At 36.1% G+C, this 26,410-nt stretch overlaps 1 protein-coding gene across 3 annotated transcripts in view; it reads left to right on the forward strand.

Annotated features, from left to right (window-relative positions):
• Window positions 1–26,410, forward strand: part of ADAM23 (ADAM metallopeptidase domain 23) — a 169,343-nt gene that overhangs the window by 97,148 nt on the left and 45,785 nt on the right. For 2 of the 3 annotated variants that reach the window (XM_055345459.1, XM_055345458.1), the window contains exons 5-14: window positions 1,380–1,462; window positions 2,470–2,533; window positions 6,724–6,796; window positions 10,493–10,569; window positions 12,404–12,469; window positions 19,669–19,740; window positions 21,737–21,900; window positions 22,827–22,911; window positions 23,859–23,949; window positions 26,349–26,397. In XM_055345459.1, the coding sequence (XP_055201434.1) occupies window positions 1,380–1,462; window positions 2,470–2,533; window positions 6,724–6,796; window positions 10,493–10,569; window positions 12,404–12,469; window positions 19,669–19,740; window positions 21,737–21,900; window positions 22,827–22,911; window positions 23,859–23,949; window positions 26,349–26,397 (824 nt within the window). The remainder of the gene's footprint in view (window positions 1–1,379; window positions 1,463–2,469; window positions 2,534–6,723; window positions 6,797–10,492; window positions 10,570–12,403; window positions 12,470–19,668; window positions 19,741–21,736; window positions 21,901–22,826; window positions 22,912–23,858; window positions 23,950–26,348; window positions 26,398–26,410) is intronic. The other variant, XM_055345460.1, reaches the window with a different exon arrangement.

A 26,410-nucleotide genomic window follows, 5' to 3' on the forward strand; every position in this document is an offset into this window, starting at 1 on the left:
GTCGAGTCCTGCACTGGGCTCCTAGTTCTGTGGGAAGTCTGCTTCTCCCTCTCCCTCTGCCTGCCATTCCTCCTGCTTGTGCCTTTCTCTCTGTCAAATCAATCAATAAATCAATCAATCAGTCAATCTTTAAAATATTATCTGACATTAAATAGCATCCAGTTCTCAGCAGCAACATTAGAAGCTGTGCACAATGTTGTTGAAATGCCAAGAGAAAATAATTTCCAATCTAGAATTCTCTACCGACCCAAATGATTGATCTAGTTTGAAGATAGAAAAAGAAAGTTTTATATGTGTAGGTTCTCACCAAATTTATCTTCCATGATCACTTTTTCAAGAAAGCACCAGAAGATGTGTACCTTCAAAAAAGGGGAGAGTGAGATCATGAATGGAGAAGACATGGGGTCTAGGATTCTGCATAGAAGGAAGCAGAAGAGTTCCCAGGATAGCCCTAAACAGAACTCCTGGTTGGTGGCTCTATGTCAGGCCTAGTGGGAGGCTGAAGGGGGACAAGAGGGCTGTCTCCAGGAGTAAAATGGATGTGATAAATTACCTGTTATGTTTAACTAGGATGTAGAGTATAAATATTCCACTCAGAAATACATAGATAACAACAGAAGAAATAGATAAAAGTTAAAAACAATAGCCATGGAGATAGGGAAAAAGTAACTGCTGTGTTCTTTCTAAAGATTTATTTATTTGAGAGAGAGAAAGAAGGCACATGTGTGTGTGGGCAGGGGGAGGGGTAGAAGGAGACGGAGAGAATCCTCAAGCAGACTCCCTGCTGAGCATGGAGCCCATGGCAGGGCTCGATCTCATGACCCTGAGATCATAACCTGAGCAACAATCAGGAGTTGGGCGCTCAATGAATTGGGCCACCCAGGCACCCCTGTGTTTTTACAATAGGCCTTGTAATTACTACTTGACTCTGAAAATTAAGTTCATGTAATACTTCTAAGAAAATTTTAAACTAATTTTAAAAGGTAGGAAAGCAAACAATAAGATTTTATGTAGTTTTCTGTCAAATGCAGTTATTAACAGCACCTTTGGGGTCTCTCCTCAATGAGAGAGTAGGCCTTCCATAGTCATATCTGGTAAGTATCTACTCCTTTGCATGTATAAGAAAGGTATGTAAGTTGTACCAGTTGTGTTGGTGTTGTATTCCTGTTAATAGCTTTTTCTTCTTCATTAAGTGTAATAATATGACGTCATTATAGAAGAGCTGAAAAATTGCCTAGTGCCCTTTGGGATTTCATGTCAACCAGGAGGACTTTGCGGGACCATCTCTGCAATCCTTTTTGGCTTATAGAAGCATCTGTAAGAGTGAATGATAACCCCGGAAGCATGGCTAATCAATGAAACCTTCCTCTGTGTTGTAGGGTGGAGAGCACTGTTACTACCACGGAAGCATCCGAGGTGTCAAAGACTCCAGGGCAGCTCTGTCGACCTGCAATGGACTTCAGTACGTGCGAGTCATAGTGGGAGGGTGAACTTGATTTCATCCATTCACTGTTTCTGTCTTTCCACAGATGCTTGTTGTAGTGACTCTTCTGTGCCAGTCGCATGTTAAGAGCTGGATACGGAGTGATGAACAAGGAGGGCATAGTCTCTGTTCTCTTAACAGAGTTTGCAAGAGATTCAGAGATTAAACAAGTGATTACATAGATTAATCTTTAATTGCCATTCTGGTAGGAACTGTGAAGGGGAGGGTCAGGGACTTACGGGGTGACCAAACCTAGTCTAGGAAGGTTTCCCAGAGGTATATGTCAGAGGACATAGCGGCAGGTGCTGTTGGCCAGGTGAGGATGGGAGGCCAGAGAGAGGAGTTCATACATCGACTTGAAGGCAGGCTCTAGAAAAATTTCTCTAAGCACCTTTTGGACCCAAATAGTAATACTTGATGTAAAGGTGTAGCTGTGGGCCTGTGATGAAAAAGGATCTTGAAAATCTTAATCTTCCTATATCTCTCAAAATGATATGCAATATAGAGTCATACTGCTTAATGGAAATTCACAATTTGCAGCCATAAATATGCTTCTGTTCACCTCTTCAGAATCAGATGGTTTTAGATTACTCTATTGCACAAAGCACCTGCTTTTTCCTAGATGATACCAGATTTGCGTAAGAAAAAAAAATGTACTAGATGTACATTGTCTTGGAATTATATTGTGACATACTGGAACTGTATGAATAGCCCTGTACCAGATTAATCCTCTAATCTTTCCATTTTGTTTCAAAAATGTATTATAACATTTCTAACTTCTATGCTTGTGGTATATACACTTTTAACACCTTTGGTGGCCTGTCTGCTGTCTAGTACAGTTCTGAGACCACAGACAGGTGTATGAATTAGATTTGGGACAGCATAAAGATGTTTGTTCAGATATACTGTTCATTTTTAAAGATGCACTGTGAAGCTCATTTGCTGTTTTTGTTAATTTTCTCCTCGTGTGGTTTCTTGTCTTGTAGTGGTATGTTTGAAGATAATACCTTTGTATATATGATAGAACCACTGGAGCTGATTCACGATGAAGTAAGTCTGTGATCTCAGTTTCCTGATGGCGTTATATTCTTTTAGCATCTTTGCCTTTGAGCCATAAAGAACAGAACGTGAATGTCAATGTACGTTGATAGGTAGTACCTTATTTCAAACATAGAATGACACCATGAATTTTGAAGTTTAAATCACACGTCTCAGGTGTGTTGAGAAGCTGGTGCTGGTGTTTTGAATTTAGAAATATGCAGATTATGACCTGCTGAATTGGGGAACACAGGCCACCTACACGGGCTCAGCAGGTGGCTCCGAGCTCCCACTCTGGGGAGATGAAACCCATGGTTGTTTTGAGTGGAGGTGCAGTTTCAATACACTCACCCAGGGCAAGTAAAGTCACGGGATTTACTACATACAGATCCCAGTATCTGGGAGGGGAGCAGTAAGCCAGAGGAAGAGTGGTCCTCCACCCCAGGTGATGAGAGAGCAGGAGATAGCAGGTACCAGGCACCTATTGCTTGAAAGGTGTTTGGAATGCAAGTCCCTGACTTTAGCAGGCTTAATTCTAAGTGGTTATTTTAAAAGGTGCCCTGGGAAAATTGAAGTGGGAACTTAGCATGGGAATTCTAAACTCAAGTTCTTATGGAAATGTCCAGACTCTGGGTGTGAGCAAGGTTATCAGGCTGTAAAATGCCTAGGCAGCAGCTCAGAAAAACAAAAGTTGTTTTTCTCATCACACCAGGCCACACACCAGTAAGGGATGATAAGAGGCAACAAATCTAGGTTTTTGGAAGTGAAGGCAGTTCTTTCCAGTCTATAGAGCAGAGAGGACATTCTGTTTTGTACTGACCACCTTCTTTTCCTTTTTATTTTATTTTACTTTATTTTATTTTATTTTATTTTATTTATTTTATTTTATTTAAATGCAGCTAACTAATATAAAATACACACTTGGTTTCAGATAGAGTGTGCAATGATTTATCAGTTGCGTATAACACCCAGTACTTTTAATCTCACCTCTTCTTTAGAGAATTGTATAACTATAATATACTTAACTTTTAAAAGAATCTCCAGTGGGGAAATTTGTAGTTGAACTATGATTATATTAGATAGCATTTAATTTCCTTTAGATAGGGAAGAAAATAATGTTTAGAAACATGCATGGGGCAGCAACCTGGATGAGAAACCATAAGGGCATTATGCTAAGTGAAATCAGTCAAATGGAAAAAGACAAATACTATGTAATCTTGGTTATGTGTACAATCTAAAAGTACTGAACTCAGAAACAGAGAACAGGTTAGTGGTTACCAGAAGCCAGTGGGGGAAATGTGTGAAGGTGGTCAAAAGGTACAAACTTCCAGTTATAAGATAAATGAATTCTGGGGTGTAATGTACAACTTGGTGACTATAATATCTTTGTATGTTTGGAAGTTGCAAAGACAATAGATCTTAAAAGTCCTCATCACAAGGAAAAAGTTGTCACTGAGCTGTGATGGATGTTAACTACACTTATTGTGGAGATTATTTTCAGTATATACATACATCAGATCATTATATTTATGCCTTAAACTTATACAAGATTACATGTCAATTATATCTCAATAAAATTGGACAGAAAAAGGAATCATATACTCTCATGGTGTTGCTCACTAATGGAATGAAAACAAATCTGAAATTTGATCTATATTCGTTAGGTATTGTAATGGGGGCTTATGACCCACTGGGCACTATTTTAGGTGCTGGGGATAAAATGATGAATAAGATAGACATTGAGCGTGAGCTTCCTGGAGCTTACAGTCTACAGGGGAAGACAGGGGTATACAGGTTGAGTAAATAATTACATACTGTGTTTTAGATAGTGATATGGCCTAAGGAAAAAGAAGTGAAGCCAAGGGGGTAGAGTTAAAGCTTCAGGGTAACTATCCATGGAAGAGCCAAATGAGATGGTACTTTTGAAGGAGGACTTTCAAGAAATTAGGGAGCTGAAAGGACATTATAGAAGCAGAGCACATGCAAAGGCCCTGAGGCAAGTTCCTAGTGTGTCATAGGAACTCTGAGGAGCTCAGTTGGATTGGACAGGCGTGGACAAAGGGGAGAATGGTAGGAGATGAAGGCACTGGAGGGTGTCAGTAGGGAAGTCACATCAGTGAAAAGGACTGCTAATGTGAAAATAGTATTTCGAGAGTGATCGAGTCAGAATATTGCAATCGTTTGATGTGGAGCAGAAAACATTTTTTTATCTTTAGAGGTTTTACCTGTAGATAAAATAAGTTTTGAAACAGGCTCTAGCCATTTAGGCTATTGATAATTGCAGTTGAATAACATTTTTTTTGTGGCAATGTATATTCAAACATGATGTGAATTTCAAATTTGAGACAACAATGTCATTACATTTTGAATGTTTAAAGTTTGCTTAAACCTGTATCATTTTTCAACTATTAAATATAAAAATTACTGCATAACAAAGACAACTACCCCTAGATAAAGGCATTTTGACTAATTAAAATGTTTTTCCCCTACTCTCGTGGTAGGTAAATAACTTGTACACAGCCAGATTATTTGACTCGGTCAGCAGAACAGTCAACTTTGATATCTTGCATTGATTAATGGCCCTGTTACACTAAAAAAATAAAAAACAAAAGAACCCAAAGAACAAAACAAAAAAACCCAAAATAACAACTCCCTAAGCTTCAGGTTTCTAAATATGTAAAATAAGATGATTTTTCAATGCATCCCCAATAGAGCAGTTTTGTAGGTTTGATGAATAAACAAAGGTATGTGACTATGTTTAATAAACTGTTGAAGAGATTTATAAATACCAACTATCATAGTATTTAGCGCATTGGTTTTACATTGTTATACCCGTGATCATATTCTTCAGGGGCTGATTGTTCCATGCCTACTGCCTTTTCTCTTTTGCTTTCTTCCTTACTCCCTACCTTTTGTTCATGAAACAGTCTGTCTTCTTCACTGTGGGAGAGGGAAAGGAACAGTGCTTAAAGTTTTAAACTAGTCAGTTTAAAAAATTCTGTTGCTAATCCAGTTGTGAGTTTCATTGCTCTGAGTATCATTTCACCTGTTACCAGAATTAAGAATTTACTGAACTTGAATTTAGATTGTTTGATGTTTAGTTTATTATTGCTGGTTTTAGTATGCTTTAGTATGCTTGACTTATTAGTCAAGTAACATGGATGGGATATTTCCAATAAGAATTCATGTTATCTCTCAAGTAGTGAGGAGCAAAACTCTTAATTATTGTGAGTCTCATATGTAATCTATTTAGAATACTCTTTTTATAACTATTTTTCTGCCCATGAAACTAATACAACTAATACATTGTAGGATATTTGGAAAAGCAAATAAGCAAATACTTACCTACATCCCATTCTGGAGAAAGAATTTCTCTTCACCTTTCAGTATACACTCTTTCAGTTTTTCAATGATGTGGTCTCACATATTTTTAAAATAAATTGAATAATTATTCTGTAATAGGATTTTAGCTCAATAATGGATCTCTCTGAGCCACAATATTTTTGTTTATAAAATAAAGATAAAATATGCATTATATAGAGTTCTTGTGAAGATTAAATCAGGTAACATGTACATTAACAGTGTCTGGCACATATTTTGCACTCAATAATGGAAGCTGATGGTAATAATAGTACTGGAAATAAGATATTTCTAAAAGTGTGGTTTCTAGGAGAAAGGATATGAATATTTTCAAGGTTGTTGATAGACATTGCTAAATTTCTCTTTGAACTATGCTCCCAATTTATTCCTATCAGCAGAGCATGAGAGTGCTTTTTACCTTGCAACCATAATTAACTACAGTTATCATAATTTTAAAACCTTTGTCAACTTGACGGCAAAAATTGGTGTATCTTTTTTTTTAAATTTGCATTTTGAAGGGGTATGTAAGCATTCATCTTTTTTTATATGTTCATTCACTGTTTGTTTCTTTCTTGTGAATTTCCTATTCGTGGCTTTGAAGAAAGCTGAGGTTTCAGAGAAGCTAATGAAACTATGCTTTTATCTACACTGGGGCAATTGGATGGTGCTCTGTTTTTTTGAATTAAAGTTTCAATAAGATATACTTTTTATTTTTGATAGCAAAAACATTAGCATATAAATGTTCCCATTTTAAGAAGGATATTGGAGAAAGTTCTAACACTGTTCCAGAGAAGCTTAATCGCATCTTGCTTTTTAATTGTCTGCAATTGTTTTTGTTTCAGAAAAGCACAGGTCGACCACATATAATCCAGAAAAGCTTGGCAGGACAATATTCTAAGCAAATGAAGAATCTCAGTAAGTTTTAATTAAGGTAGCCATTTAATCTTATGTAATAGGGGTGTGCCTTGATGAAACTGGGTGCAGACGCAGGCTTACTAGGCAGTAGAAATGCTCTGTGGTAAGTAGTGTGGGTGGGCAGGGGAATAGATTGTGACTGGTGTGTAATGAGGCACAGATAGTCATTGCCGATGGAAATGGTGACATATGAAGCCCAGGGTAAACCTCTGTTAGGAACCAGACAGTGTGGCTAAATTTAATGGTGATTTGTAATGAGGCTCACCCTTAAATTTCCCTGGCAGTTTACTGATTTTTTGACAGTTTATATTGTCTCTCTCTTATGCTCTGGTCCCAAGGCATCTTAAGCATGCTGATGTTGACAAAAGCTTCTTTTGGATTATTGGGTTATGTGATATTACTTCTGTATATTAATGCCAAAAGCCTTTAATAATTTATGCAAAATCTTATGCCATACATTATTTTTAAATCTCAAATGAATTTAGCACACTGAAATGCTTTTAAATTTTCAGATATTGAGGGTCAGGTGATTGTAGGTCAAATATGCATATTCCAATGAATCTTGAATGGCCCGTTACATTTTGATGATGTTGAAGAAAATGATATTTGAATTATAAATTATAATTTGTGCATTACAAATAGAATTTGAATTGTGACCATGAGAATGTGAAATGTTTAACGAGTGGTGTACGTTTTTCACCTTGGTTTATTTTGATTTTGAGGTGATGTGTGCTATTAATGCTGCTATTTCTCCACGTAGTATTTTTATTTTATTTGTTTTCATCATGATAAGTATCTTCTTTAATCCCCATAACCTATCTTACTCATTCCCTCCTCCCATCTCCCTTCTGGTAGACATCAGTTTGTTTACTATAGTTGAGTTTCCTGGTTTGTCCCTTTCTTTTTTTCCTTTGTTAATTTGTTTTGTTTCTTAAATTCCACTTATGAGTGAGATCTCATAGTATTTGTTTTTCTCTAACTTATTTTGGTTAGTATTATACTCTCTAGCTCCATCCCTGTTGTTGCAAATGGCAAAATTTCATTCTTTTTTATGGCTGAGTAATATGCCAGTGTGTGTGTGTGTGTGTGTGTGTGTGTGTGTGTGTGTGTGTGTGTATACACCACATCTTCTTTATCCTTTCATCTATTGATGGACATTTGGGCTGCTTCCATAGTTTGGGTATTTTAAACAATGCTGCAATAAACATAGGCTGCATGTATCCCTTTGAATTAGTGTTTTTATATTTTTTGGGTAAATACCTAGTAGTGTGATTGCTGGATTGTAGGGTAGTTCTTTTTTTAACATTTTGAGGAACCACTGTACCATTTGCCAGAGTGGTTGCACCAGCTTGTATTTCCCACCAACAGTGCAAGAGGGTTTCTCTTTCTCTACATCCTCGCCAACACTTGTTGTTTCTTGTGTTTTAGATTTTTTCCATTCTGACAGGTGTGAGGCAATTATCTTGTAGTTTTGATTTGTATTTCCTTGATGAATAATGATATTGATCATCTTTTCATGTGTGTGTGTTGGGCATCTAGATGTCTTCTTTGGAGAAATGTTTGTTCATATCTTCTGTTCGTTTTTTTACATATTTTTTTTGGAGAGAGAGTGCATACAGGAGGGAAGGGACAGAGAGAGGGAGAGAAAGAAGCCCAAGCCAGCTCCATGCCCACCCTATAGTGCAATGCAGGCCTTGATCCCATGACCCCGAGATCATGACCTGAGCCAAAATCAAAAGCTGGACACTTAACCGACTGAGCCACCCAGGCGCCCCTCTTCTGTTCATTTTTTAATTGGATTATTTGAGTTTTGGGTGTTGAGTTGTATCAGTTCTTTATATATTTTGGATACTAGTTCTTTATCGGATATGTTATTTGCAAATACCTTCTATTCAGTAGGTTGCCTTTAAGTTTTGGTGATGGTTTGCTGTGCAAAAGCATTTTATTTTGAGAGAGTTCCATTAGTTTATTTTTTATTTTGTTTCCCTTGCCTCAGGAGACATATCTAGAAAAATGTTGCCATGGCTGATGTCAGAGAAATTACTGCTTGTGCTCTCTTCAAGGATGTTTATGGTTTTAGGCCTCACATTTAGGTTTTTAACCCATTTTGAGTTTATTTTTGTGTGTGATGAAATAAAGTCGTCCCATTTCATTTTTTTGTGTGAAGCTGTTGTTGAAGAGATTTTCTTTTTTTCCATTTTATATTCATTCCTCCTTTGTTGAAGATTAATTCACCATGTAATTGTGGGTTGATTTCTGGTTTTCTCTCCTGTTCTATTGATCTCTGTGTCTGTTTCTATGCCAGTACCATACTGCTTTAATTACTACCACTTTGTAATATAACTTGAAATCTGGAATTGTGATAGCTCGAGTTTTGTTTTTCTTTTTCTGGATTGCTTTGGCTATTTGAGGTCTTTGTGGTTCCATACAAATTTTAAGATTAGTTGTTTCTATTTCTGAGAAAAATGTGTTGGTATTTTAATAGGGATTACAGTAAATCTGTAGATTACTTTGGGTAACCATATTTGTTCTTTCAACCCATGAGCATGGAATGTCTTTCTATTTCAGCATCATCTTGACTTTCTTTCATCAGAGTTTTGTAGTTTTCAGAGTACAGGTTTTCCACCTCTTTGGTTAAGTTTATTCCTAGATATTTTATTGTTTTTGGTGCAATTGTAAATGGGATTGTTTTCCTAATTTCACTTTCTGCTGCTTCATTATTAGTATAGAGGAAGGCAACAGATTCCTGTACATTGATAGTGTATCCTGTGACTTTACTGAAGTCATTTATTGGTTCTAGTAGTTTTTTGGTGGAGTCTTTTGGGTTTTATATATATAGTATTATGTCATTTGCAGATGGTGAGAGTTTTACTGCTTCCTTACCAAGATGGATACCTTTTATTTCTTTTTGTTGTCTGATTGTTGTGGCTAGGACTTCCAGCACTATGTTGAATAAAAGTGGTGAGAGTGAACATCCTGTTCCTGACCTTAGGAGAAAAGCTCTGTTTTTCAACATTGAGTATTATATTGGCTGTGGGTTTTTCATATATGGCCTTTATCATGTTGAGGTTGTTCCCTCTAGACCCGGCTTTGCAGAGAATTTTTATCATGAATAGATGCTGTAGTTTGTCAGATGGTTTACCTGCATCTATTGAAATGATCATGTGGTTTTTATGCTTTCTCCTACTGATGTGATGCATCATGTTGACTGTTTTGTGACTATTGAAACATACTGGGGTCCTGGAAAGAAATCCCACATGATTGTGGTGTATGATTTTTTTAATGTATTATTGGATTCAGTTTGCTAATATTTTGTTGAGGATTTTTGCTTCTACGTTCATCAGGAATATTGGTCTATAGTCTTTATCTGATTTCGGTATCAGGGTTATACTGGTCTCATAGAATGAATTTAGAAATTTTCTTTCCTCTTCTTTTTTTGGTAATAGATTGAGAAGAATAGGTGTTATCTCTTCTTTAAATGTTTGGTAGAATTCACCTGTGAAACCATTTGGTTCTGAATTTTAATTTTGGGGAGAGTTTTTTGATTTCTGATTAAATTTCAATGCTGGTAATTGGTCTGTTCAAATTTTCTGTTTCTTCCTGCTTTAGTTTTGGTACTTTCATACAATATTGTAAAAACATAATATTGCACTATAGTCAGGTATACATTTTTGTATTTCTTTCTCTTTTACACAGGTCTGGAAAGCAATGACCAGTGGCCCTTTCTGTCTGAATTACAGTGGTTGAAAAGGAGAAGGAAGAGAGCAGTGAATGTGAGTGTGGCATTGAATCACAGATGGGGCCACTTCACTCAATTAAATTGTGTGCCTGAAATCACACAGTATCTTAGTTTATCTAAAACAGTTTAGATTTGGGCAACTTCCTCTTGCAAACCAAAACAACAAACCAAATTCCTCCTGTGGTTTGAGTCTTACAGGCATATTGCTTTTAATTCAGCTTTTTCTATTTGATGTAAACTGGTTACAGTGTCCCTTGAACTCTGATGTCATATGAGGAATGTATTGTTTTAGCTTCATACTCAAAACATTTTCTTATGAAGATGGCAGTGCATTTTTTTCTATTAAAACTACAGCAGACTTTTTTATATGACTTATATAACATCATATGAAACATTTTTGTTAACCAAAAAAGTAAGGGGAAGTGTTAGGTTTTAAAATGTTGGCTAATGATGCTTATTTGTATTTCTTTCAAATTTAAAGCTCTGTTGTACCAGAATTTGAAGCTAGATATATTTTTTCTGAGGATCTATTTGACCATTAGTATCATGACAGTTACTAAATAAGAATCATGTAATTATATAATCAACAACTGTAGTATAGCTCCCATGTATTGATAAATGTATAGGAGCTTTGTAACTGAAATTATGTTCCTAGTCTTTTTCATAATACATTAGAAAGCTGTAATGATGGGGACTGTTTCGTAATTACATGGTGAATGCTATGTAACCGAGAATTAATTCCACAGCATATAGATTACATGGTAATTTACTAGATAACTTAATGAGTAATTATACTGAAAATTGCACATTTTAGATAATGTTTTGCTGAATGTATTTTTTGGTGAAAAAATTAGACTACCAGTCATCAGAAACTTAGTTACAGGTTAAATCGTCCTCTCTTTTATGAGCCTATCTTCATATTGTGGTGATTATGGTTATAAATTTTGTTTCTCTACTTAGAGTTTTTTTTTTTCTTACTCTTGAAGATGTGGTTGGTAATAATAAGTTTTATATAGGCCTCTGACACTTCACTACAGTCCACTCTTATCAAATATAAACTGATCAAGGACTTAGTACATAAGGAAGAAAGAGTCATCATTATTGATTTTCCAGTTTCAAAAAAAGTCCAAATGAAAACTAAAATGTTTGGCACTTGCTCTTAAAATTATGTAGTAACAATGAAAATTTAGAAGAATTTAGAAAATAGTAATTGTCAGTGTTTGTTCCTTTGAGAAGTTGTGTGGTTAAGATTTAGTACATTATTATTAAAATTTCACTCCTTTGAGTTAATGTTTCTTTTGACTATATTGATAGCTGTTCCACGTGTACTGTACTATTCTTATTAAATGAGTTTTAAGTAGATTTCCTTTGAAGTTTTAAGTAGATAAGAATCTTTTTTATCATATTTTAATGCCAAAGAAATTGATATTTATTTATTTTAGCAGAATTATACTGTACATTTTTCTCTAGAATATTTTTACATATGAAAATAACATGCGCTGGAGGCGCCTGGCTGGCTCAGTTGGTAGAACATGTGACTCTTGATCTTCGGGTCATGAATTTGAGCCCCATGTTGGGTGTAGAGATTACTTAAAAATGGAAAAAAAATCTATTAAAAAATAACATGGGCTTTTCTCTATCTTGATGAGTATTTTAATGATAATCAAATATAATTCTTTTCTGAATACTTGAGTATTTATCCACACTTTACAATCACTTTCTTTGATTTTGCTGACCAAGTTTCTTCCAGGGTGTTTATAATGTAGGCAGCAAAGATTTCTTTTGAAATTCATAGTCGATCTACAAGTTAGTAGTGAGCATCAGAGATGTATCCACCACCGTTCTGACTAAATTTTTATTTTCCACAGCCATCTCGTGGTGTGTTTGAAGAAATGAAATATTTGGAACTTATGATTGTTAATGATCACAAAACGGTAAGAATATAAAGAATCAGTGAGTTTTAGACCTGACAGCTTGCCTAAGGAAGAATACATTTCACTTTATACTTAATCATTATTTATTACTTATTAGGGTCAATATATTTAGATGCTTTATTTCTTTGAAATTATTGAATGACTTGATTTATTTCATGATGTTGGGAAACATTGGGTTTTATAGTATTTTCACAACTCTAAACTTTCTTTTTAATTAGTGGCTTTAATGAATGGATTTAACTGTTCATTTGACATCTTTTACATACCTTTCTTTAAAATTCTTATTTTAAATAAATAAATAAATAAATAAATAAATAAAATTCTTATTTTCTACTTTTTTCATCTACGTATTTGGGCACTACTTTCCAATTTTATTCCATCTTTGTTCTGAGAACATTGTTTTTTTCTTCCTAATTATGACTTGTGGCAGATATAATTATGGGAAGTAAAGATGCATAATAAAGGCATATCCAAAGAGACTATACTTGATGATTTATCTTCTTTAAATTTTGGAAAGATGAGTAATATTGTGTTACTTATATTAAAGTAAACTGTGATTTAATTGGTCATCTCAGTAACATTTAAGAGACATGAAAAATAATTATTGCCTCCATTTGCCCTTCTTGAGAATAGAGTAGAAACATTTTCTTTCTTTTTTATTCTCAAAGATTTCATTTATTTATTTGAGAGGGAGAGAGAGTGAGCACGAGTCAGGGAGAGGGACAGAGGGAAAGGGAGAAGCAGGCTCCCTGCAAGCGGGGAGCCTGACACGGGGCTCCATCCCAGGACTCCAGGGATCATGACTGGAGCTGAAGACAGATGCTCTACCAACTCAACCACCCAGGCGCCCTGAGTAGAAAATTTCTTAACCATGTTTTACTTAATCGTGTCTCTTATAGATTGCCTGAAGCCTAGAGCTTTCTAAAAAGTCTTGTCCAGTAGGCTGTTTGCTAGTATAACCAACACTTGGGGTATGCTTAAATGTGTAACACCTAGCTCTCTGGGAAAAAGCCTTGATTTATAATGTTTGCTGATACCTGTGGTGTAGATACTCCCATCGTGGCTGCTTTCAGGTTACTGAAGTGAGGTCACTAAATGAGGAGTTGGGAAAAGTTGCATCCAGTGGACTCCTGTGAACCATTGGGAGTGGTCTCTCGCACCCCATTGCTACACTTTTCAGACTGTATTAGGCTGGTTGTACTTCTTGTTGTGATTATATAATTTAAGAAATTGTATAAACCAAGACAAAGAGTAGTTGTTTTTATGAAAACTGAATTACATTTCTGGAAAGATGAAAATCTTTTAAGAAATACTTGAAAGTCAGATATGGGTGAAAAACTTATAAAAGATTACAACAAAAATTCAGATAGCTTTGCATATATCATTAAGTCCTTGTTTTACTTTAAGGAGACAAAATTAGATTAGTAGATGATAGGATAAGATTAGTAGAATTATTCAGAAAAGGCCTTGAAACCATATATTTAAAAATATGGTGACTTAATTTTTTTACTTATTTTATTTTTATACTTTTATTTGACTCTGTATATTAGCAGACATTTTCTATTAATTGCCAAGTATTAGTTCAGTTATGTTGAGTATTATTCAGTAGGATACCTGCTAATTTTATATGCAGATTTATTTTATTTTCCAGGGGCTTTTAAATATATTGCTTGACATATTGTTAGAAGAAACAGTGGAGAAGTCCTCTCTGGTAGGAAAGAAAACCAAATGTGTAGACAACCATTTTAGATAATGAAGGCTAAACGAGGAGTTTCAGAAGGACACTAATTTGCTTGAAACCCCAAGATAATTTTTTCATCTGAAGTATTTTTGTTGGTTGAGGCATTGAGGTTTTTTTGTAGCTGATTCTCAGTCCTTAGCATCGTGGCATATTGTGAAACTATGGCTTTAAACACTTATGCTTTTTCTCATATCCATTATACAAATACTTTTAAGGTAGTGGAAGGAATAATTATGATACATGCAATGCCTTTAAATTCACAAAGTACATTCACATGGAGCTGGGAATGGATAGAACACTTTTCCAGCCCATGACTTGCATCTCCACGACTCCTATTCCACCATACTCTGGTAGGAATGTACATAATGGTATCAATCAGAGTAGATGTCAGTAACTGTACAAATAGGAAAAGATAATTTTTTAAAAATATTGAATACTTTAAATTTATTTCTTAATCCTTTTAAATGAATAATAAAATAGCACCCTCCCACTTAAAATATCATTTTCGTATAAGGAAATTTTCTGCACATTATACCTTATATTCTGTGATAAAGTTACCTTCTTTATGCTACTGAGTTTGTTAATGGTAAACCTTGGTAATTATATTATTATTATTATTATTATTATTATTATTATTATTATTATTAAAATTGAATGAGAACTAGTTCTTATATGTTCATCTATCTTTGAAACTAGAAAAACAGAACTGTAATTTGCACTGATAAACTTGGATGGAATACATAGTAAGAAATGTAAAAAAAAAGAAAGCTCTATTTTTGAGTAGTAATAATGCCTAATATGGAAAGAAATTACATAAGATGATTTCTACTATTTAAATAAATACTACATCTGGGCTAATAGGACAAAATATTCCTTTTGTTTTGAGACCAGGTTACATTCCAAATAAGTGTGTCATTTTATAAGGATTTTTTTCTTTTGAGAGGCGAGAAAAAAGTTCTTTTAAGGTGTGCTTTATATGAAATTATGAAAATGAAGATTGTTTTTGCATTTGATTGCTACAAAGAAGGAGTAAACCAGAACATGGATCAGAGTACTGAAACTCCCATTTTGAAAGTAAAACTGAACTAGAATAATTAACACCTGTTTTTTTAATACCTTGGAGATTTACTATTGGTTTTAGAATGATCATCCTTGAAATGACTCATCATGCCATCTTTGTGCTAGATGAGGCGGCACAGTTGTTTTGATAACTGTCATCAAGCTCTAATTTTAATTTTTTTTCAAAAGGCAAATTTCTTTAAGGGTTGTAATTGTTCAGGAAGGAAAAATAAATTTGGCACTTTAAATGTAAATTATTTTCAGTGATCACAAAATGTGAAAGTAAGTTTTATCATAAATGGAGATTGCACATTTTTCTTTGTATGAAAAATTATTTCTCATTCATGCAGGAAATAGAAACATTTTGCCTACATTTACATTCAAGCTAATCTCTTTAATTCAGAGTAACCCAATATTGGCTCCCTAAAAAAAGGCAGACACCTTATTTTGAGGAAGCATCATGTTATCAGTGGCTTTCAATTAGGAAAGGAAAATCCCTCAATTTTGTAGACAGCATCTTGGTAGCTGGCTGGTGGAACCTAATTTGTGAGCCAATTATAGCCTTGATAAGGGTCTGCAAACATTTCTTTGAGCCACTTGAACTTGAGCTAAATATAAATATGAAAAGCCTATTCTAATAGAAAATTGGTTGAAATATTTTAAAGTGCATGAAAAAAGTTTTGCTTACATTTTTGCTGTATCCTTACATATTCATCAGAGAGTACAAGTATGTTATAACTCAAATATTCTTCAATTTGAACCCTATTTAAAAACCGCTATACTTTATAAGCAGGGGAACAAACTCTGAGTTCTCATCAAGAATTGTGATTTATTCGGAATATACATAAACTATTTTATAAGAATTGTTAACTGGAAAAGTTTATCTCCTATCTCAACCCAGAGGAGGCCATTGAATTCCAGCTGTGTGACCTTGGATGACTTCTTTTTCCTCTTTGAACCTCACTGTCCACATTCTAGAATGGGGCTAATAAAACCCACCTCACAGACTTGTGAGGAGCAAATATTTGTTGTAAGAGAGACACTTATAGATCCTAGTAAATCCTAGCTGCTCAAGTAAGTGGAACTTCAAGTGAACAAATCTTGTGGGTGTTGCTAGTTGTCCTCTTTTGTGCTTTCTCAGCAGTGGTGGACATGGGTGATTACGCTCCCCTATTTGAAACATTTTCTTCATCTTTTGGCTTCTGTGATGCAACAGCTCTCCTCACTGGCTGTTCCTTCCTAGTTTTGTGCCTCTGATTTCTAGAATTAGGGGAATGCTCATAGCTTGGCTTTGATCTATCTTTTCTTTCTATAGCACTCCCCAACTTGACCACTTCCAGTCTCCATCTTTATTTTTTTTTTCCTCAATCTTTAAATAATACCATGACTTTAAGGACATCTGGGTGGCTCAGTCGGTTAAGCATGTGACTCTTGGTTTCGGCTTGGGTCATGATCTCAGGATTGTGAGATCGAGCCTCACGTTGGGCTCCAAGTTCAGTGGGAAGTCTGCTGGAGATTCTGTTCTCTCTCCCTTGGCCTCTGCCCCTCCCCTCCTCAAAATAAATAAATACAATCTTAAAAAATATATATCATAATTTCAATTTCATCACCCTCTACTTTATGCCTCTAGCCTCCTGAGTCAGTACTTAACATATCCAACTGTCTACTTGCATTCTGGCTTCAATATTGAATAATGTGTAACATTTCTAAATCAGAACTTTTGATTCCCTAAATCCTAAGCTTCTCTTCGCCTAGTCTTTCTTATTATTTTATTTTTTTAAGACTTATTTATTTATTCATGAAAGAGACAGAGAGAGAGGCAAAGACAGAGGCAGAGGGAGAAGCAGGCTCCCTGCAGGGAACCCGATGTGGGACTCGATCCAGATTCCAGAATCATGCCCTGAGCCCAAGGCAGATGCTCAATCGCTGAGCCACCCAGTGTCCCTCTTTCTCATTATTTTAAATGGTACCACTATTCCCCCAGCTGTGCTAGTTCGACCTGGGAGTCACCTTTTATTATTCTCTTTCTTCACCTTCCACATCCTATATATCACCAAGTCCTGGGAACCCTACCTTCGTGGTGTGTCCACTCACTTCTGCAGATGTCCAGCCTTCATTATCTTTTACCTGGATTCTTGCTTCCATGTTTGACCCTCTCTATTCACTTACCCCACACCAGAGGGAGCTTTCTTTAAAGGAAGTAAGAAATGTGGAAATTATGAAATATGAAAAAAGTGAAAAGCATCACGTTTTGATAGACTTCAAAAAAGACCTAATTTTATTAATTTTGTAAACATGTATGTCATGTTTTCCCATAATCATTATACTACAAAAAGAAGCCTCGAAAATGGACAAATTAATGTTCAGAAGCAAAATTAAGTTAATTATAATAGATATATAAGACCACCGCCTTAGAATAGGTATCAGTTAATATTTTTCCTTTCTTTTTATGATGTATGCTTCTTAATGTCGAGACTTTTAACCTTTTCATCACCCCAAAGGGACTTAAGGTTGAGACTTTTGCTTTTACTTTAAAAGATATCTTAGAAATTTTTTAATGTGTGGAATTTGCTGGACAACTTAAAATGCTTATCTATCTACAACAACTTCTTTATGCTAGGTTTGAAAACTCTGTTAAAGTGCCTTAATATTTTTAGATTAATCTGATATTTTTGGGCCAGTTACATGCACCGATTGATGTTTACTATAAAAGAACACAAGAAGACAGTTTAGATCAGATTATGATACATGGTGGCAGCAATAACATCAAGTCTGAGTCCGTTCAGGCTGCTATAACAAAACACTGCAGACGGTGTCTTTTGAGTAATAGAAATTTATTTCTCACCATATAAGGGCTGATAAGCCCAAGATCATGGTGCCAGCATGGTTGTGTTCTGGTGAGGACCTGCTTCTCAATTCATAGCCAGCACCTGGCTGTGCTCCACTTTATCTAGTAGAAGGGGCAAGGGAGCTCTCTGGACTTTCCTTTGAGGCACTAGTCCCATTCATTAGGGCTCCACCTCATGACCAAAGCATTTCCCAAAGGTCCCGCCTCCTAAACGATCATTTTGGGAGTTAAGATTTCAACATAGGAATTTGGGGGGATACAAGCATTCACACTATAGCCAGTGTTATCAGTGTAAATGGTGATAAATTAGTGAATGCTATCAATAACAGTACTAATTTATTGCTCCTTTTTCATGGGTTGTCAGTGCATAAAGCATTACAAAAAATAAATATCAAGTATGTAAACATGAAGACACATTATTTGTTTAAAAAAAACATAGTACCCAGGGTGAAGAGAATGAAATGAAGGGAGCCTGACAAACTTATAATGTGAAAGTGGGCAAAGGAGCGAAAAAAGGAATTTCAGGAGTTTCCAGTGTAGGAACATTTTTAATCTTTATGAAAAATTGTAATTTTAATAATTATGATTAAAAGTAGATTTTGAAGATTTATGGTGCAAATCTGATTTGGTAGTTTTGAGTATGTTTTCCTTTTTCCTCAGTAGATGGTGTGATCCCCCTGTCATAGACTTCAGTTTTCTTTTTTTGTTTGTCTTTTTAAAAGATTTTATTTATTTATTCATGAGAGACGCAGAGAGAGAGGCAGAGGGGGAGAATCAGGCTGAGGGAGACGCTTACCCACTGAGCCACCCAGGTGCCCCTAGACTTCAGTTTTCAAATGTCCTCTCAAAGATACAGTCTGCAGTATTCTTTGTTAAAACTTTAGCCCTCCGGGTGTTGTTATAGAATTGTTCTATTAACTTATTTTTATTTATTTTCTTAAATAATCATAAATAACCATAAACCATCTTAAACTATACATGTACTTCATTTTTCCTTCTTGTCCCTCCTTTGTTCTGACTGGAACAGGTCAAAAGCAAAAGGCTTCATTTGATGGAGGCATTCTTCTGAGGGAATATACTTAGATGTATAAAATATGCATTCTATGTCATAGACAGTATCTACAGCGCTGCCTACGAAATTTTCTTGATCTGTATCTGATCTTGAGTTTCAAGGGAGAAGGGTGTCCAGTTGGTACTACATTTCTTGGCTTAGCCTTTACAAAGGTAAACTGTAAAGGTGGTTTCGGTGAAAACAGAGATTGCCTTTGTAGACATTAAGACTGAATTAACAATTTCTCAGATGTAAAGCTTCTCATACAGATGTCTATAGGTTCTTGCCATACTTGGAGGTGGTACAGGTGTTTTAAATGGAGTTTGGCTTCCTAACAGAAATCAAGTAGAACACCACCATATCCAACATGGCGCAAGTTAAATTGTCTATTTTTAATCCCCATTTGTACTATTGCTGTGAGGTGTCTGCTTTTACTGAATTGTGAAATTTACCAGTAAGTTATGATTTGGTAGTGACTGATTTATCCTTTCCCCCTCCAGTATAAGAAGTATCGCTCTTCTCATGCACACACCAATAACTTTGCAAAGTCCGTGGTCAACCTTGTGGATTCTGTAAGTATCCCAGTTTTCTTGAACCTATTTTTCCAAGACAGAATGTTTATATATTTGTTATTTCCTTGTTACTTTAATTCTTCCTTGGGCAAAAGTAAAAATGCTATACTTAAGATCATCTGGCTAAATAATTATTCTAAGTGATACCTAGACCTCTTTGTCTAGAAGGCCAAAAACACTAGAGAAAATTATCTGCTAAAAAGAGCATCAATTACACTTGGTGAATGAGACTCTGTTAATGATAACCAGTTGAGCCTATTGTCTTAAATATATTGCAAGAGAGCTAATTTATTGAGGTGGAGTAGGTTTGGAGAATATAGGAAATACAAGGCTTTTTTTTTTAAAAAAAACCTCAAATTTATTTTCTTAGTGGTAAATGCTTCAGATTTTATTTCTGGATGACAGAATTAAGTGCAGTCCTCAAAATAAAACTTTTTGAAACAGTAAAATATGTATCTCCTTACAAAGACTTCTAACTCTATAAATCGTTCATATCGGTATTCCCCCCCCCTCATTTTGTAAAGAATAATGGTTAATATTTTCTTCCTTTTTCCTGCTCTAGGTAGAATTCCACAGATGTGAATATTATTTATGTTCCAATACATAGTTCAATTTGGTTAGTTGTAGATTAAATATAACATACTACTTTGTATTCTAATGTAAAGTGCTATTTTGTTCAATTAAATCTATTTTTATCTGATATTTTTGTATGTTCCCTCTTAATTGGGAAATAAAAAACTTTTTATGAATTGCCAACTATCTAAATGATACTTATTTTCTCCAAAGAACTGCCTTCTTTTCTGTCTTTGAAACAGTCCCCCAAACCTTCGATCACTCACAACATATGATAGCTGTAGGCACAGCTGAATAAAGATATAATACAGGTGGATGGACACAGTGTATCATATAGAGTTAGGACTGAAATTCTGAAAGCCAGTTTACACCTGGTTTATTAATCTTCTGTAATTTCAGCTCTTGTCAGCAGTCATCTCAGAGGAAAACTGAAGTGAATATGGAAAAAAGAATATTAAACACACTTTTTTTTGTTGCCAAAGCTGTTGACTTGGTAGCATCTCTGTGTCCGTCATTCCACTATGGCTGAATAGAGCCACATCTTGCAGAGTGGAATTTTTATTTTGGGTGATCTTATAAGGTTCTGAAGCCAACCAACTAATTTTTAAAAGACATCATATTTAACTCGCTTGTTATAAAATCATTATAGCTTCAGATTGACTTAGGGACGATGATATTCCCTTTCTTTGATGTATTCAAAGATCATCCATTATTTTCTGAATTAACTTGAAAATAGGACAAAATGACAGAGGTCTTTAAAATTGCTTAATTGTGTAAAATGTTTAGCTTTTGGAGAGAAAGAGAACAGAAAGATGCAATTGAAATATTGCGAGTGATGCCACCCTGTGGTTAGGGGGAAGTCGGTGATAGGAATGTGCTGTGTTCCTCTTTTAGCCAGCTCTTGATTCCCCCACAGTGTTATTTAACGTGTCCTGTCACAGGGCCTCCAAGGGCAAGCCAGCCATGTTGCTGGTGATTGTCCAAGGATTTAGTGATCCGTTCCAGTCCTGCAGGAATGACTGGTCATACTGCACTTAACTCAGAGCCAGTAGGTCAGGCTCCAAACCTGTTACCTCCTGTGAGGTTTGGAAGAGTGATTTTACTAAATCCTGTTTTGAATTTATGCCCAGACTTTAGAATCTTGACATCCCTACTGTCCATCCCCTAGTGAGATACCTGACCAATAAATGTGCCGCTTTGGGATTGAAATAGTGTAGGAGAGGCTGAGTTGTGTGATTATTCTTTCTTCCTTTCTTTTTGCTCTTGAAAATGAGAAGGGGAAGATGATTCTTTATGATGAGCTAATCGTGACCTCATGTTCTCCTCTCACCTCCCCTCCTGTCCTTCCACTGACTCTGAATCACTGATTGTGCATGTTTGACCCAGTGTTTCCTCCTGCACCTGTCCTGTTGTATACCCTCAGATTTACAAGGAGCAGCTCAATACCAGGGTTGTCCTGGTGGCTGTAGAGACCTGGACTGAGAAGGATCATATCGAGATCACCACCAACCCTGTGCAGATGCTTCATGAATTTTCCAAATACCGACAGCGTATCAAACAACATGCTGATGCTGTGCACCTCATCTCGTATGTACCTGCGGTCTATGTGTTGACATTTATCTTTATCCCCTTAATTATATCTGTTAAGTTACACCTCAGTGTGTTGATCTTGAATTGAGTCCTCTCTCTGGTTATCTCAGTAGCAGGGAGGTAAGTTGTCTGGTGCTGGGATGGTAGTTCCGTGGTAGTAAGATTTACCTTCAGAGCACGTTCTTACTTTCACACTTTCCATCCTCCAGGTCAGCTCATAATTCAAGGTGGCTGCTGGTGCACCAGCCTTTATGATAAGCATCAGGAATACAGGCAGGGAGGAGTGCAAAAGAGCCCTCCTTCCAGCTGAGTGAGCTCCTTTAAAGCAGATATTCTGAAAGCTTGGACATATCCATTTTACCAACAAATCATTTCCTGGCTCTTGGGCACATGCTGCACGTAGCTGCAAGAGAGGCCAGGAAATACAGTCTTTTGAGGCGAACCATTGAATAAAATTGAGATTTTTATCATTAAAGGAAAGGATGACCAAACTTTCTTTCAATATAATCAATGGTTTCCTTCTCTGCTCATGGAAAAGCTGTTTTTAGACAGTTCTCCAAGGTTCTATTCTGGAATCAGACCAACCAGAGTCCTCTTTCCTTGTCTCTCACCTTAGCTCTTTACTTCTTTTTCTCTCAGTCTAATCAGCAATATATACTAATTTATACATTTATAGTTTATAATAATCAACCAGTGCTTAGTAGATGCTCAGTTAATGTTGCTCAACTGAGATTGCTTCACATCACCCAAATTTCAAGATATTTATGACCACATAAATCTAAAGGTGTTTAAAATGTAGTTTTTGATTTCTTGAGGGAGGATGGATTTTGGCGTTCGGTGTAGAAGAGTGAGTAAACCTGTCTTGGGAGAGTTCATGTGATGGTCACTACATTGGTTTTGTGATAGCACTTCCTTTTCTTTAGGCGTGTGACATTCCACTATAAGAGAAGCAGTCTGAGTTACTTTGGAGGTGTCTGTTCTCGCACAAGGGGAGTTGGTGTGAATGAGGTAAATTTGATCAGTTTTCTTAAAGTAGAGCTTTATCTTTGCATCTGACCTCTTTCTTCCCTGTGGCCTAGTTTATATCTTTCTCAGGTTTGTTTAAAATGACAGTGACATCGAGGATAAGGTATGAGTGATTTATATTAGTAAATAGAAACCAAAGTGGCTTTTGGTGTTCAAAAAGAGGTATTGCTTCATTTCATAATGATAGTTTTTCATGTTTATCAGGTAAATGCATGCCAAAGAGTGGTCCAGAGATTTTTTCACCTCTATAGATAAATTTTTATGAACTTATTATTCCTTTCCCGATAATTTTAATCTATAATGCTCTCCCATGCATGTTAGATTTAACTCATTTAAATCAAAGAGTTTAGGATTATATTTAATCAGTATCTTTGTTTTCTATCTGTGTACGTTTTTTATCTTTATGCCTTCTACCTATCTCTCTGTAGAATTCATTGGAACAAATATTTCCTTAGTCTCATTGTTTGGATTCCAGTACCTTCCTTTATATCAAGGAAATCCTTACACCAGTTGGCAACAGCATCCAAAAAGCTGAACCAACTATCTCTAAACCCTGATTAATGCCAGAATGTATTATAAGGTTATCCCCATAGTCATCATTCAGTCAAGACCTCTCTTGGCATATTTGTAGTAAGTTGAATTTATTCTTGGTTTGGTGTGAGTTGAATCAGGGCATAGCCTTTTATGGCTTGTGTTTTATGTTTCCATGTGAGAGCATCAAGTTCTGAGAGATGCCACATAGTAAGAGAGGCTTTCTGCTTTTTGGGCCCAGCTATAAGAAAGAAGCGATAAGGAGCATATGCCATCTTTTGATGCTGTGAGGCTCTACTTAGGGAACTGAGATGATATGTAATGTTGATCAAGAAATAATAACTAGCTTTGTGCACTCTCTCAAATGTCTCCCACACACTTTCAACTCTGAAAAACAGTATGGTCTTCCAATGGCAGTGGCACAAGTATTATCGCAGAGCCTGGCTCAAAACCTTGGAATCCAATGGGAACCTTCTAGCCGAAAGCCGAGTATGTACATTGACCTTCTTATTCACTCTCATGTGCCATTCTGTCTGTATACTGCATGTCCAGTCAATAAATAAATTTTTTTTCATTCCTAACTCATTATAGTTTAATTGTAATATACCTTTTTCCTCTTAAAAGATTATCAAGTGAGCAATTTAAGGTAATTCTTAATCTGTTTGGGTAGTAGATATTTCCCCTTAAAAATTCATAAAATCATACTCATTTTCTCAGAGCAGGAGCAGCTCTTTCTCACATTGCAGAGTGTTGAGATTTGGCAGGGGATGAATACTCACCCTCTGGATTCTAAGCAGTGGAATGTAGACACTAGGTGCCAATAAAGTTCCGTTGTGGAGTTAGTAATAGTATAGCTGAATCAGGAAATAGCTTAGGTCTAGTGTCAAAAGGAGCTCCAACTCTAATTAAACTTCCCCACCTACCTACCTCTAACTGAACTCACCCACGTGGTCCAATCAGAAAGGTTCAAGAACAAGCTTCCCTCCAGGCGGCCCTTCCCTAGGGCCCTTTAAGCCTGGAAGCAGGTGGTAGAGGATAGCCCTCTAGTGGGCAGGCAGTGCCAGGAGGGAGTCCAAACAGGGCCTCAGATCCCATCCAGTGGAAAAATGCATCCAGTGACCACTGGTGTCACTCTCTTCATTAATCAGAGGAGAGGAAGATGGAAAGATAGGGCTGAGCTTCCAGTGGCAAAGTATCCAAGGCCCACAATGGTTTTAGGAGTCCATGAAAAATTTCAATTTCTTTAAAAATCAGAGTAAAATCCAACTTAGATTATATTCCTCTTTAGACTAACAAACTAGTAAAATACAATTTTGAATACTTTTTTTTTTTTTTTTTTTTTGTGGTGGCATGAGGCAAAAGTTCCTAGGACCCACGAAAAGTCATACGATCTTGTGGAAAGGAAGACTGTGGTATTCCTTCAAATTATTCTCTTAAGTGAAAGTCTGCTCCCCTATGTGAAAATATCAGATGCCAAAAGTAAAGGTCTCCCTGCCCACCTCAGCAACCCAAGGAAGAAAAGGACAAAATTCTTCTGTAACTTTATCCTACGTTTTATGCCTTTTTGACTACTATCAAATAATTGTCATTAATGCATAGTGTTATGGAAACTTGAAACAAAATACGTATCCAGGGTCTTCTCGATTCTCTTTATGGGCATATTAATTCATCACTTTATGGGTATATGAAGTCTGGTGGCATTTAGCAAATATCCACAAACTTTCGTTTATTAATATCTTGCTCAGGGTATTTGCTTTCCCAAGGAAACACATAATACACTTTGAAGGAGGTATTTTGGGTTTCAGCAGCTGGGAGAGATGGCTTGAAAATCAGAGGAGAGTAGGGCCAGATTTCTGACCTTGTTTGAGAACCCTGGGGCCAGGGAGAGGCCAGTGCTGGGGTCCGCTGAGGGATGTTACCGAATTGGGTGAGGGGTGGGGTGAGAAGTAGAGGTTCAGGCCCAATGCCTGGAGTAGTTCCTTCCTAAAATGTTTTAGTCCTTTATGAATTGTTTGTTTAGGTAGATAGTTCATTAGTTCTGAACTTTGACTTTGAAAAAATCCATTCAGCAGTCCCTCTTTTAAAAATCTTTGTCTATGATAGGAAAGAGAATAGGAAAAAATAAATGGAAAGCATAGCCCATCACAACATCAATATGTCAGTCTCTGGCATCTATGTTGAGTTTGTGATTGTTGTTTAGTTTAAATGACTATTTGTGCTTTTATTTTAGAATGCTCTCTTTTCCTAAAACTTTTAGCGGAGGGTCCTTCACATCTCTGGCTGAACCTCACTGGGATTCTAGCAAATGGGATTCTCTCCTGTAACCTCCAGGGTGCTCTGTTGGGGAAGTTTCACTGGTGACTCATTACATCTGTGCAATAGAGCTTTTCAGCTCACTGAGCGCACACCTGAGCTTATCTTATGTGAACCCCCGGAACCACTCTGAGAGATAGGCACAGAGGCTGTTCCCCATTTTCCAGGTGGGAATACGGGAGACCCAAGAAATACTAAGTCACTTGCCTGCAGGACTCTCACTGGGTAGAACTTGTACTAGAACTCAGGCTTTTTGTTTCTCGACCAGGCTACTTTCCATTACACATTGGAAATAGGAACTTTATTGAGTTTTCTGAGTCACAAATATGAAGGGAGGGATAGTTTTATTTCTTGTCAGCTGTTGTCTTAGGAAATAACCTATACTTCTGGAAAAGATATAAAGAAAATTTGATTTAATGGAAATAGTTTTTGTTTGGTGGGATTTTACATTCTGTATCTACAAGACACAGAATTGGTAAATAAGGAATTATCTCCAGAGTTGCAATGCAAATGAAAGATGTGACTTTTGTTGTTTCTCTTTTCTTCTGTTGCTTTTTATTATTTCATTGGTCTAGAGTGTGACTGCACAGAATCCTGGGGTGGCTGCATCATGGAGGAAACAGGGTAAATTTTCATT

The sequence above is a fragment of the Nyctereutes procyonoides genome, unplaced genomic scaffold, assembly GCF_905146905.1.
Source record: "Nyctereutes procyonoides isolate TBG_1078 unplaced genomic scaffold, NYPRO_anot_genome, whole genome shotgun sequence".
In the NCBI taxonomy this organism is placed as follows: domain Eukaryota; kingdom Metazoa; phylum Chordata; class Mammalia; order Carnivora; family Canidae; genus Nyctereutes; species Nyctereutes procyonoides.